Source organism: Triplophysa rosa, linkage group LG5, assembly GCF_024868665.1.
Source record: "Triplophysa rosa linkage group LG5, Trosa_1v2, whole genome shotgun sequence".
NCBI classification, from domain to species: Eukaryota; Metazoa; Chordata; class Actinopteri; order Cypriniformes; family Nemacheilidae; genus Triplophysa; species Triplophysa rosa.
In genome coordinates, this window is record NC_079894.1 from 11,547,819 (window position 1) to 11,562,292 (window position 14,474).

A 14,474-nucleotide genomic window follows, 5' to 3' on the forward strand; every position below is an offset into this window, starting at 1 on the left:
TAAGAGAAGCCACTGAATATAATGATTTTCATATAGAATAATACTTGCGCAAGCAGACGACACAATAAATGCGGTGCTTTTGTGGAGGCCTGCTGTTTGGGAAACACAGTTGTGACAGTTCTAAGAGGCAATTACAGAAATACTTGACGACTTTGCTCAGGCATTTAAGAATGACCATAACAATATTTCTGATGCTGTGTAACAAGATCAGTACTCTGGTTAGTCAGGTTACGACGTCTCATAGTGCAATTACGTGACTTTTTGGAGGAATTTATTCGGCAAATGTGTTTCCATCTCCCATTATTCGCATTAACCCTTTTTCGCAAAAATGAAAAACCACCTCAAGCGAGCGTAAAAACTTTTTGCGAATTAAGGGTTTTTAATTCGAAATTTGGCGTTTCCATCACTCGTTTCTGATGCGAAACTTCAAAATGCGAATAAAACCAGAGTGATGGAAACCCGCTTACAGTTTTCTATAAGCGAACAGACTCCTAACAAAGGCGTCATGTTTTCTACATGCGAAATTACACATGACAAACCGGTCGCGTGTTTACAGACCATACACACTGCTTTCTATAAGTGAAGATACTCAAGACAAATGCATCGCGTTTTCTCTAAGTGAAAGTAACGTTACACAGGACAATCCCATTGCGTGTTTACAAGCCATACACATTGCTTTCTTTGCGTGAACGGACAAACGTTTCACAATGACGTTTTACCTACTTTTAAGTTGCCCTGAGGTCTTACTTACTAAATAACAGTACTTACAATGTCTTTATTTGCAGCTTTGCCTCGTTCAGTCTCCAGTTCAGTCCATTGAAAACAAAATAAATCCATTGCTCTCCTGTCAGGCTGGGAACAGTATTCTGTGCTGCTCTGTGCAGCCAACAACAGAACACTTAGCATGCTTTGCTTACTTTTGCCATGGTGTCGGAACTAATTCACATATGTCGCTTGCGAAAACAAAAATGGCGGCAGCGCCATGGGTGGACACGTTCAGAAAAGGGGGTGGTAATATTATAATAAGAACGACTACCTACGTCAGAAAGCGAGCGAAATCTGAACGGCTCGTTTTCTCACAGGCTTGCAGAGATAGGCTCACGTAAACAAAGTTACTGGATTGTCATTTTTCACGTTTTTTTTCACAAGTTGGTAGATGCACCAGACACCCGATTATAGCACTTAAACATTGAAAAAGTCAGATTTTCATGAAATGTCCCCTTTAAGCCTTGTCTGTGAAACCGGGCTTACCTGTATATGTATTAACTAATTGGGACAATAAAGACCTCTCTACTACCCTTAACCTCACCATACACTTTATTATTAAACATCTGTTAGCCATTTTCAAATATTTTCTTCATTTTGTTGAAAATAATTGCCTGTATGATCTGATATGTGGCGTAAATGTAGTTCAGCAAAAGGTGGATTCGATCTTGCACTACTTGTCACGCGTCTTACTTACTACGCCACAGAAGCTGCTGGGATATTGATGTTGTTTTTACATTCAACATTTTTTTACGGAGAAGGACCCACTCACATTTGCCCATGGGTAGACGCACAAAAGAACGCAAAATGTAAACGGCCCCTAAGTGATTCGTACACGGCATGGTAATAAAACATTCGGGGCTTTACTGAAAACTTTCGGGGCTTCAACCCCCTTAGCCCACCCCTAGCACCGACCCTGCTCGGAGACGTTATAATTCCCTCTAGAGCTGCTTGGTTATGTATATAAACAGCCAGTGCTGAATTGGACAGGAATATGTAAATGTGAAGACTCTGCCAGCAGTAACGCTTTCTGCTGCTGATGCTCTAATTGAGGTGTCTACTCTCTCATCCCTTCCTGCTTGGCTCCTCAACGCCCTCAAACGCATATAACGGGCACACACACAAACGCGCATGTACATTACATTAACTGAACCCACACGTGTGCATTTACATTGAGAAAATACAGGAGAAGATGTGACTCGTGCAGCGAGGAGGCTGTCGTGACAATGAACTTCAAGAAAAATGAGGAAAACACATTTGTGAGGGAGTTTAGTGGGGCGTTTAATAAAATATCATGTTAGTCATTTTGTGTTGTTGTATTAGTATGACAGCGTCCTTCCCCCTCAACATGCCTGTATGGTAATATGCATTACAGAATGTCACGTTCTTGCTTAATAATTTGCAAGAGTCGTCTTGTCCAAGTCAGGCTTGTTTTTTACTAATGTTGTGCTGCTCATGAAGAGCTTAACATTAACACTCCCATTCATTTCAAGGGGGCAGTCTAAGCTGATGTTGGAACCCCCATCACCCTCAGTTTTGCAGGCAGATTTCTTTTAGCCAAATTATAGACCCAAATGTCTGTTTTGTCTTTTTTACAACCCTTACAATAAAAACATCGGTTTTAATATAATGCAACATTTCAAACAAGCAAAAAGGTCATTCATCACAAAACAACGCAACTTTTGAATGACCATCAATGGAAAAAGATGCTTTTTGCAACCAAATGATGCAGTTACAACATCCACCACCAGGTCCTAATTGGCTCATGCAGGCCAAACCTTGTCCTTTTGATACTGCCACTTTTCTGTCATAACAAAGTCTCTCATTTTTTGTTTAGCTGATAAAAGGGTCAAAGCCATTTCTTAACACCCATCATTAATTCTTTCATTATAAAGGGGCCTGTCAAAGGTGCCTTGATGCCGCTATGAGCTGGACGTGGCCAGGCAGAGGGTCTTTGATCGCACTGGGATGGTTAGTTGTTGTCAAAGTTCTTGTGTCAGTTCTGATCAGTGTTTGTGTTGGGGCCTCTGGCTGTCTAATGGAGCATATCCAGACATCTTCCACCGACTGTCTCGCTCACACACACAAACATCATTTATCAGAGCCCTGCAGGTAAGACACGGCTCAAAGCCTGCAGAGCTGCACGCAAATGCTGAACTTGCTGTAATAGTCAAGAATGGAAACCAACTCTGCGTCTATTTGTACTGTCTGGATGAGTGCAACAGTTGGCTTTTGTTTTCTGTTCGAGTGGAGGGCTTTGATGTGATGTACTTCAAATTGTTTCTGGATAAGAGGTCATATGCTTTGAAGCGTTCACAAATACAATTGCTTTGGTTTTGTCATAGACTTCTTCTAATATGTCCTGTTTGTAGCCAGAGCAACAACAGATCATCCGCAGTAGACAGCAGGCTGACGCTAAGGTGAATTTTGCAGACATATCATTTATCTTTGTTTGCAGTGCTCCCTTTGGAGTTGGAAACAAAAAACTGATTATTGGTTGCTGAATTTTGGTTTCCATGGCAATGCAGCTGCATACAAATCTAAGATCACTATGCGCAATGTAACTGTCCAGACTCAGGAGCAGTGGAAATGCGCTCTTTGATTAATCGCTTTTCACCATCTGGCAGTCTGACAAACAGATCTTGGAGAATCCAAATCTGATGTCTGAAGACTACAGACATCCCCAACCTTCCATAAATGCCTATCGCCAGGTGTATACTTTGATGAAGGAAAATAAATTATATTCTGGGGGTGATTTTCACAGGCTAAGAAAAAAAGTTATAAATGTACATAATATGTTGACAATAATTGTGATTTGTCCTTGTGGACATATATGGACTTCCAACTTTTTGCCAGATGGTTTTATTGAATGGCAGTGAAAGAGCTCTGCACAGAGCCCTGACCTAACTAGCGGTCAACTGATATGGGTTTTTTAGTCTCTTGAGGGAATACGGCTGATATAATCACATTTTAAACCAAAGTTTAGGTTCCTGTCAATCAGAATAGACAAACAACTCTTGGAACACACCTCTACCTTCTATTAATGTATGTTAGTCAATTATGTATTGAGGGTTATAAGCTTATGTTGGGGGTTGTGCTTAGACCCTTTATCTTGTCTAGCAATATAGTATCAAAATTTGAGGTACAAAATGGACAAAAAAACTGTTAACTTTAATTTATTTATGGAGCAAAATTATTGGGCAAAAAAGCCGATGTAAACAACACTGGTCCAACATTGGTCCAGAAGAACTTCCTGTTTTATTTTTTAACACTACATAAACACTTCAAAAAATACGATTAACTGAACATTTATAACCGAATCAAGATGTTACATATATATCTTAAAGATTTAATTATATATGTGAAAAAAAAAAAAACTGAAACCGGAGGTGCTTCTGGACCAGTGTTTGCATCTTGCGAAGTGCTTTATAAAAATAATTCATAAAAAAACTAAATGAATGAGCTATTTCTATCTACATGACCAGTCTCGCCAAATTAGCCTCTTGAATGTGGAAGGTAAGATTTTCTTCAGCGTTGTGGCCAATAGACTCACAGCATTTCTGAATTTTAACAACTTCATTGACACTTCAGTGCAGAAGGCAGGCAGGCATAGGGGGTTTCTCCGGATGTTTGGAACATGCTAACATCATCTGGCACCAGTTGCAAATGGCAAAAAAGGAGAAGAAAGACCTGCATGTGGTTTTTCTAGATCTTGCCAATGCCTTTGGATCAGTTCCACATAAACTGCTGTGGACAGCCTTTGACTTCTTCCACGTTCCAGAGCAGGTAACAAAGCTGATTAAGGCATATTTTCAGGATCTCCAATTCTGTATTACCACACAGTATAGTACCACCACGTAGCAACAGCTGGAGGTTGGCATAATGGCAGTTTGCACAATTTCACCACTGGCTTTCACAATGGCAATGGAAATAATAATCCGGGCATCGCGTTGGGTGGTTGGAGGATAGAGAAAAATGAACTAAATTGAAAAATGGGTTGCGCTTACCCCAATCAGGGCACACGTGGATGACATGACAACCATCACAACAACCAAAGCATGTACAAAGCGGCTGCTAGATAAGCTCCAGGACAACATTAGTTGGGCACAAATGGGGGGCGCCTTACCAATGATTCTGTATAAAGGGCGAGCCCATACCAACTGTCATGGACAAGCCCATCAAAAGCCTTGATCGGTGGTACACCGCAGACCTTAAAGACGCCGAACAGGTGGAACAACTCAAGCAAGAGACAGTCAGTGGACGCAAGAAAATCAATAATACAACTGTTCCTGGGAAGCTAAAACTCTGGTGCTTCCAATTTGGCTCATTGCCACGCCTGATGTGGCCAATTTCAATGTATGAGCTGAGCTCACGGTGTCTCACACCAAGAACCTGGAGAGATTTGTGAGTACACATGTGAGGAAATGGCTTGGGCTTCCAAGATGCCTTAGCAACATAGGGCTGTACGGGAATGGAGCTCTGTCTCTTCCCATTTCAAGCCTTGTGGAGGAATTTAAATGCACCAAAACAAGGCTGGAGATGACGTTCAAAGAATCCTGTGGTCCTTGTGTAAGAGATGCTGCTCCAACAGTAGTGACAGGGAGGAAATGGAACCCAGCAACAGCAGTAGCAGATGCGAAGGCAACCCTTAGACGTAGGAACATTATGGGACAATTTTCTATATGGCAGAGGGGGACTTGATTTGGAATCAACCACACCCACATGGCAGAAAGCTACACCAAAAGAACAGCGTCACCTGGTGGTGGAGGAGGTTCGGTGTCAAGAAGAAGCAAGTAGATGCGCTATAGCAGTTTCTCAAGCCCAGCAAGGCTGCTGGATGAGGTGGGAACGCATTGAACGGGCCAAAATCACTTGGAGTGAGCTGTGGAGTATGGAAACAAACAGGCTAAGTATTATCATAAGAGCTACATATGATGTGCTGCCCTCACCAACAAATCTGCATGTTTGGTGTGGACAGGATCCAGCCAGCCACCTATGTGCAGCTCCAGCAAACCTTAAACATATTCTTGTGGGTTGTAAGAAGAGCTTGACACAGGGGAGATACACATGGTGCCACAATCAAGTACTACAGGGCTTTTCTGCAGCAGTAGAGACCAAGAGAGTGGAAGCAAATGCCATCCCCCAAAACGCCCAGCCTAACTCGCTAAAAAGGCAACCCTTTATTTGGGAGGGGCAGAAAAAGCAGGCCAAGCCCTTATCCCCAGATTCAGGTCTGCTGAGTATAGCCAGGGATTGGCGCGTATGTTTGCATTGAGGTTTTGGTAATGTGTTGTAATGTTATGCCACACGGGACTGGGGGCACTGAGCATGCTTTAACGGTGCCAGTGGGGGGCTTTTGTACAAAACTTCACTAATGTACAAACACCCCTAACAATGTGCCAGCATTGATCAAACTCTTCTCTATAAAACTGGAGTATGTTATTGCAGTAGACTAACTTCATATTATTCTCATGATTTTGTGGAATGAAATGTTCACAAAGCAGATGTCCCCATACGTATGGCCACATAATAGATTATTCACCTTAGACATTATCAGCACACCTCGCAGAAGATTTGCACAGTTCTGCCTGCCTCGTCTGTCATTTTGTCGTTCAAACCCAGCCAAATCTCTCTCTCTCTCTCTCTCTCTCTCTCTCTCTCTCTCTCTCTCTCTCTCTCTCTCTCTCTCTCTCTCTCTCTCTCTAATGGCTGTCAGGCTTTAGGAAAGCCATGGCTGTGTGTCTGCGGCAGGTTTGTAGGGTGTGCAGCGCAGAAATCGTTCTGGCTCTTCCCATTTCAGTGGAGTCAGAACAGCCGCCAGAGCGTAATTGCCTGTTGAATGCTTTCCCACTTTCTGCACCCTCGCCCGCCCGCTCCCCATCCACCTGTGCTGCCTTTTTTTCTGCTTCCGTTTTTTTATAAGAAAAACTCTGGCAGCTCTGACATGTCAAAGAGTTCTTCGGGGTCTATTTTAAGAACACCATTTTATGCTTTTGAATGCTGGCAAATGCTTAAGGTTTTTTCTTTTTGTTATAGATTTGTCTCTTCTTCTCTGTGATGCTTTAGGGCTCTCGCTGTTTTAAATGTCATTTGTGACCTGTTTGTGAGGTTGAAATATCTTTTGCATGTGATTGTGTCATATTTCTGATTTGTTTTTGCTGGTGTGTAAATGTAACCCATTTACTTGTGTTTCTTGCAACTTTTTTGTTTCACAAGAGACCATTTGATGATATTTTCTTCAATTGTTTCGCCTCAACAGGACGCTAAAGCTGATGCTCTTGAGCTGAACTTGTCTTGTCCTCATGGTATGGGAGAGAGAGGTATGGGACTGGCATGTGGACAGGTATGATGCACATTTGCCTCACTAAATAATATAGTAAGAAAACAATACATTTCATTTACATTATTCATTTAGCAGACTCTTTTATCCAAAGCGACTTACAAATGAGAGAACATTTAACATTGTGTCTAACGAAAAACATTCAATATTAAAAGATTGCTAGTTGTTTACCCAAAAATGAAAATTTTGTACATATGTTCATAATATACCTTCATGTCTTTTAAAAGACAAAAGATTTTTATCTTGAGGTTTGTACTTTTGGTACAAATTAAATTATGTTATAATGGTGCTTATTCCTTTTTGGCATTTGACACCTCAGGTCCCCATCCACTTTCAAGCTATTATGCATGCAACAATAACCAGCTTGTTCCAGAAACAAACTTTTAGACTGGTCTAAACTGGTCTAATCTTAGTTTTTTCAGCAGAGAGATCAGCCTCACAATACATTAAAATGCAGAAATATGCACATGCCGGGTCAGGAGGCGTATAATGGCAAGCTTGTGATCCCTGCCATGTCCTTTTAACTTCGCTATGGTTGTGTGGGGAGCAGCAACCGTTACCCTTCAAACAGGACACAAAGCCATTGTGCTCCTACAGAGGCTATAAACGAGCTCTGCGATACAACAAGCTTCCCTCTCCATCCCTCACACACACATATGAAGCTAATCACAGCCTGCTGCCTCCTGGCAGCTAACCTCGGTGTGAACTAACGCAGGGCAATATCATTTAATCACACTTCTCTCTCTATAGCTGCCTCTCTTTCTGTGTTTTCTTCTTATTTATTCTCCCCTGTCTCTCTGTTTTGATCCCCCTCATCTGTATGTTTCTCCCTCCCCCTTATATAGTGGTAAACAGGGGGTGGTCTCGTTGATTGTATGAGAATAAGTAGGAAATTGTGCACCGGTACATAAATGTATGATTGCAGCCACATACTGTTGGGTATTTAATCAGAGAGCATGTCCCTCTCTCTGAACCCTGGCGCGTACAGCACACTGGGCTAATGCAGCTCTATCTGGACGCAGCGCTGTCGGGGGGACAGCAATTTACATTTTACAAAGACAGAAATCATGGCAAAGTTGTAAATATGCTAATGTTAAGCAATTTATCTCAGAAAGAGAATTCTTTTGAAAGCTTGCTTTGGTTCTAGCATAGCTAATTCTTTAGTCTATTTTAACTACACATTTTTTTGTATTAAAGCAGTTATTATATTGAAGTTTTAATTTTGTTTGTTTCGCAGTTTAGTTTTGGTTACTTTAAACCGTAAAAAGAATTTTAATCGTAAAAAAAGTAAAAAAACGACCTTTTACGATTTTCAGTTTTTGGGTAAATCTCTACACTGTCACTGGCAGTTACTGCCAGAAAAATACTATAAAATAATATACTTTTTCATCATTTTATAAAAATGGTAAAATAATACTAATAATACGTAAAAATTCTGTAAAATAAAACATTTAGCAGTTAAGTTTAGGTTACTTTGAATGTTAATTTTTTTATTGTTGGTTTGAAAATCGCTACACTGTAAAAAATATACCCATAAAAAGCTGTAATATTCCAGCAGCTGTGGTGCCAGAGAAATACCTTAATATATTAAATGTATATATTTTTTATAATTTTATAAAAATGGTCAAATAGTACTAATAATACGTTACAATTCTGTAAAATAAAACATTTAGCAGATTAGTTTTGGTTACTTTAAATGTTAAATATTTTTTATTGTTATTTGAATTTTTTAAAATCATTTTATAGAAATGGTAAAATAATACTTTATTAAGTATTTCTGTAATTTAACATATTTTACTGCATTTCTAAGATACATTAAAATTCTGTAAAAGAAAACATTTAGCAGCTTAGTTTTGATTACATTTAATGGTAAATAAATAGTTTATTATTGGTTTGAAAATCACTGTAAAAAACATAGAAAACTGTAATATTACGGCAGCTGTGGCGCCAGAAGAATACCATAAGATAATATTTGTATAATTTTTTATAATTATATGAAAATTGTAAAATGATTATTTACTTTGTTTTTCATGTCATTTTATGATATAGAAATATCATATAGAAGTGTTATTTCTGTAATTAAATTTTTTACCGCATTTCAAAAATGTGTGAAAATTCTGTTAAAAACCCACTTAGTTTATAGCATCGGAGATTGATCTGCCTACTGTAGACATTATAAAGTGTCATCTCATGGTTTTATTTGTTATTCATAACACGGCAGACTGTAATACATGCAGACAGTAAGGTGTGCTATAAATGTGCAGCTGCTGCTACGTTAAGCTGTAAATTTAAACCACAATCACTCCAGGGCTTTTATGATTCAGTAGAATGAACTGAATCTGCTCGGGTATAGCATCAGTCTCAGGCGGCCGGCACAGAACAACAACTGGTCGCTGGATTCGGAAAGGTTCACGAAAGTCATAAAATAGAATCTATAAAATATACAAGGCTCTTGTTTGAGAAGCTGTTTGTAACGAGTAAACTACACTTAATTTCTTTGTTTTGTTTCGAAACGTTTCATAGAGAGCGTCTGACTGGGTGGTGGTTAGGGATGGGTATCGTTAAGATTTTATCGATATCGACACCGATATCGATACTGCTTATCGATACCGGTACTTATCAATACTGTTATCGATACTACGCTCTATAATTTGATGCAAAAACACATGATGTGAAAAGATTGAATGATGAAAAAAACATGTTAAGTTTCTTTATTACAGCTGAGCTTTAGAACTGCAGTTTACAAATGCTTCTGAGCAAACAGAAAATGCCACATAACAAAACGTGCACTTACAGCACTTAGCATGTGCATAGGAGCACATCATAATGTAATTCAACATATTTACTTTACATCACTATGGTTATTTGGCTGGTAGACCATATTTCTTTTTACTTTCTGGTTTTAGGTCTACATAAATTTAAGTACTATTTTCTAAGCAAGTAATATTTTTTTAATTATATGTACTATTTTTATAATTTTACTAGCACATTTACTTCAATTTACTAAAGTAAGTAAATGTACGCCGAATTATTAAAAACAATGTTATAACTTGTTCTCAAATAAAGGACTTTTTTTTGACGGGTTACCGCAAAGGGGTGTTTGACGGAAGATTCCTAGTTGTGAAACGCGGACGCTGAAAGCTCTACAAGCGCAGCCATGCCACTCTTTCACTCATAAACACGCAAAACAAGCAGATTACAAATACATCGCGGAAATCATATGGCCCTAGATATCACACATACGTCGAGCAAACTTCGGCCATTCGGACATCATTCAGGGATGGAAAATGACAGGCAGCAACCTCTACTTTTTTTGTTTTATTCCTTTATTTATTTTAATAAAGTACATCAGTAGTAAGAAGTCAGTCTTGGGAGAAAATAAAATCAGACCACCTAGAGAAATAATTCATTTTCTCTGTAATTAACTTTTGTTAAATTGGTTTATTTTTTTATGTATAAACATCATGTTTGTAATAGTTTTAGCAATAATAATCTACATTCGGTTTATGAATAATTTTCTGCTACAGCTTTGAATTGTTTCGGCTGTAATATGCAATGACAAAACAGCATGTAGGGACTACAGGAGCTATCCGGGGTGCTGAAACCAAACCAATCATGGTGCTGAAACCATTTCCCTCCCAGCTTGATCTATATTTCTAGAATCTTCTTAAGTGTGATATTGTCTGTGGTGGACTAGATATTGTGTGATGAAAAAAACACCTTTTTAAAACTACCATCTTCCCCCTGTGTTTGTTTGAAATGTATAATAAAAGATTCTTATATTTCTGCCTTTTTCTTTTTTACATATTCACTGGTATTTCATCCTTCGTAACTTTACTCGCATCGTGTGTGTTTGCCAACCTTACAGAGTCTGGCTGGCAGCGAGTGATCCCGGGCTTGGTTTCATTGCCCTCTCCATGAGATTGATGTCTCTCATAAGTGTCGCAAGCCTCGACGGGACCTGTTCTTCCCGGATAAAGACGAGAACGGGTTTCAGACAAATTTAGCTTGAGGAGTCTGTCTTTCTCCGTTCTAACCACAAGCCCTGAGCTTGGAGCCTCGAAACCCAAGCTTACAAACACTTGTCAGCCAGAGGCCTTTAATAAGCTGTCATAGGCCTTCCCAGTGCCGCTGAGCTCCCCTCTGTGAGGACATTAAGTTCTTACAAGCAGCATCTGTTTCAGGGCCAGGCACCTGCCTCTGGCCCTAGTGCTCCGCTAATGCTTTTCTACCTTCCCCTGACCACGCTACCCGCTGTTAGCCACTATGTTTTAGCCTTGCCACCAGTGACCTACGCTCACAGATGGACACACACACACATTTCCGCCTGCAGACATCTGGTGGCTAGCCTCCATTATGCTCCTGGAAATCTTAATGTGCTCTCAATCTCCTCTGCAAGCCTGAGGGTGCCGTTTTTTTCTCCTCACTCAAGCATTTCATTTCTCCGAGCGCTCTGGTCCCTGGCTCTCTCCGATCACCCCATCTCCACCTCACGCAAACTCTTTTTTTCTCTCTCTGTTTGCTCTCACGGGCTACAGTTTTGTTTCTCATCTGTCTGCTTTTTCTAGTTTCTCTCTGTAGACCACAGAACATTCTGGTTGCTACCCTCTGACAAGATTTAGTGCGTGTGTTTGTGTCTTGTTTGCCAGCCTTGTTATAAATGCTTGCTGCCCACATCCCTCCCACGGCCCATACTGGTGGCTATTTTCCTCCAATGCACCACATATCATCCCCTCGTGTTCTTCAGCACAAAAAAAGAGCGAGCGAGTTTAGATCCGCAGATCTCCATTGTTTGTTTGTCACACTGGGTCAGCGTCCACCGGATCAGCTGCATTCTGGGTTGTGCTCTTCAGACTAGAGCTGTGCAAATTACATATTTGCGAAATCGACTTGGGTTTGGATTGTTTTAAAAAGTCGACTGCCTGAACGGCTAGTTGGCTTATTGGTCTTAAGTGTTTTTAGACTGATTTTGGGTTCAGCTGACCCCCATTGGATGCGCAGGGCATAATGCATGGTATTGGATTCAAAAACAGCCTTAGTGCTGTGCAATTAGAAATAAAAATGCAGGGAATGAGGCATAAACTAAAATTTGAGGTGCACCGATACGTAATTTCTCCACCAATACGAAAGCAGATTATTTAGATTATTCATATCTGCCGATATCGATTCTGAAAATTTAAATATTTCTATAGTCACTGCATTTTCCGGTCCTCTTTTGATTGACAGGATATATCGGCCCTGATTATAGTCTGTTTTTAAACTATCGGCCGATATTGTGAAAAAATGCTTTTATTGACTGATACCGATTATTGGGCGATATATCTGTGCAACTCTACTTAAAATACATATAAATAAAAACAAGAAATACATACTAGTACATAATTATGATAATTAGTCAGTTTTAGTATCGATAAACAGCTGGCTGTTGACTATTACGACCCATCCCTAGTTCAGCCTGATAAATCACAGAAGTCAGAAACAATAGCTTAAGGGCAAGATCCACAGTAAAGTTTCTTTTGTAGCGATTACACGGAGCAGCACAAAAGCTGCGTTTCAATCAAACGTGATGGGCTACAACGAGATAGACAATAGGGCTTTTCCTCATAAGCGCTTCATTTCTGTCTCTTTGTTTTCATCTTTGTGCTAATCTCTTTCCTTTCACTCACTCTGACACTTTTTTGCCAAAAAAAAGAGGGGAAAAAATGTTTTATGGGCCCACACACGCTATGAACAAACACGCTCATATTCAGAGGAAAACAGAAATGCCCCGAAGCATCGCATTTCCAACAGATGTCTGAGGAGCCCGGAGCTTGGTACGACAGAGGCACATCACATTTCCATTTGGCACATCTCAGCCATATCTCTGAGTTATGACAGTTTGCGTTACTCTCAAGATGCGCGCCATTCAAATCTCATTCATTATGAATGCCAGTGATTTGGAGGGCTGCCATCACGATGCTCTCCAGAACCACAGCACCACCAGAGAAGATTCAGCTTCGCTATAAAACACACTTTATTCTGCTCCAGATGTTCGAGATGTCTTTTTTCTTTCCTTTGATGGTTCATAAGGACTCGAGCAGTATTTGAATTTTTTCTCTTATATATGCATCCAAAATAAAAAAGACTTGTTGCAGACATTTCCTCCATCATGTTTGACTCTCATTAATGGTGAACATAAATATTGATATAATGTTGACTATAACTACAAAAACACCTACAAATAAAATTGTTGGTGTTGTTAAGCATGGTCATGTCTAAACGGAAAGTTCTAAGAATTAATACACAATGTATAGATATCTCCCGGAAAGGCGCTTTCTAAACGCTTTCTTCATTCAAATATACAAACCTCCTGGAAGGTTTGGTAAATTGCTATGCATCTGCTCGAAAGGTGTAGATACATTGCAGATATTTCTGCTTTTTGTTGAATGAGAAGGTGAGAGCCAGACAATGAGAAACATAGAGAAAAAAACTGGGGGAAGGGAGTAGGAAAAGGCAGCCGCAGAAGTGAAAAAGCAACACGAAGGCTGCGATGTGTTTCAGACAACGTGTTCAGACACAACAGCGTTTTCCTCCCTGGCCACATCTGAGAGAGTTCATGAGGGGATCGCTAAACCATTTGGAGTCTTCGGTGTGTGTGTGTGGGCGACTGTATGTGAGTGAAGTAAAGAAGAGGGATTGAGAGAAGAAAAATTGTGCATTGCCTCTGTGCTCGGTGACCAGTGCTTGTTGTTTTTAAAGGGATAATTCACCCAAAAATGAAAATTCTGTCATTATTTACTCACCCTCTTTTTTTAATTTCCAACCTGTATGACTTTCTCTCTTCTGCACAACACAAAAGAAGATGTTTTAAAAAACGTTGGTAACCGAACAACCGCGGCACCCATTGACTTGCACTGATTACGTGTCCATACATTAGAAGTGAATGGGTTCCGCCATTGTTTGGTTATCAGCATTCTTAAAAAACTCGTCTTTTGTGTTGTCATACAGGATTCATTTGTGATTAAAGTGATTAAAGAATGATAGAATTTTCATTTTTGGGTTAAGATGGTCAGTTTTGTAATGTTCGACAGCCGGTTTTATGACCAAATAGGGCCATTAATAGCTAGTTAACAAACTAGACACTAGAAACTAGACACAAGTAATAGTTCACTAAAAATGGAAATTTATATCATTTATTTCTGTGGAGATGTTTGGCTCTTTTCTATACGGTAAAAATGTATTTATTTTAAAAATTTAGCGTTGTGTTCTCTGGCCATATGACAAGTCATTATTCACTTAAAATTGTGCTTTGAAAATGTTTACTTAACATTTACTTTAATTGTATGGATTTAAACAGTCTAACATTCTGCTGTAAATAATTGTTTTTGAG

The 14,474-nt window shown here is 39.6% G+C and overlaps 1 protein-coding gene across 2 annotated transcripts in view; it reads left to right on the plus strand.

Annotated features, from left to right (window-relative positions):
- Window positions 1-14,474, plus strand: part of dpydb (dihydropyrimidine dehydrogenase b) — a 159,364-nt gene that overhangs the window by 108,243 nt on the left and 36,647 nt on the right. For both annotated transcript variants that reach the window (XM_057333891.1, XM_057333890.1), the window contains one exon: window positions 7,025-7,108. In XM_057333891.1, coding sequence (XP_057189874.1) covers window positions 7,025-7,108 — 84 coding nt within the window. The remainder of the gene's footprint in view (window positions 1-7,024; window positions 7,109-14,474) is intronic.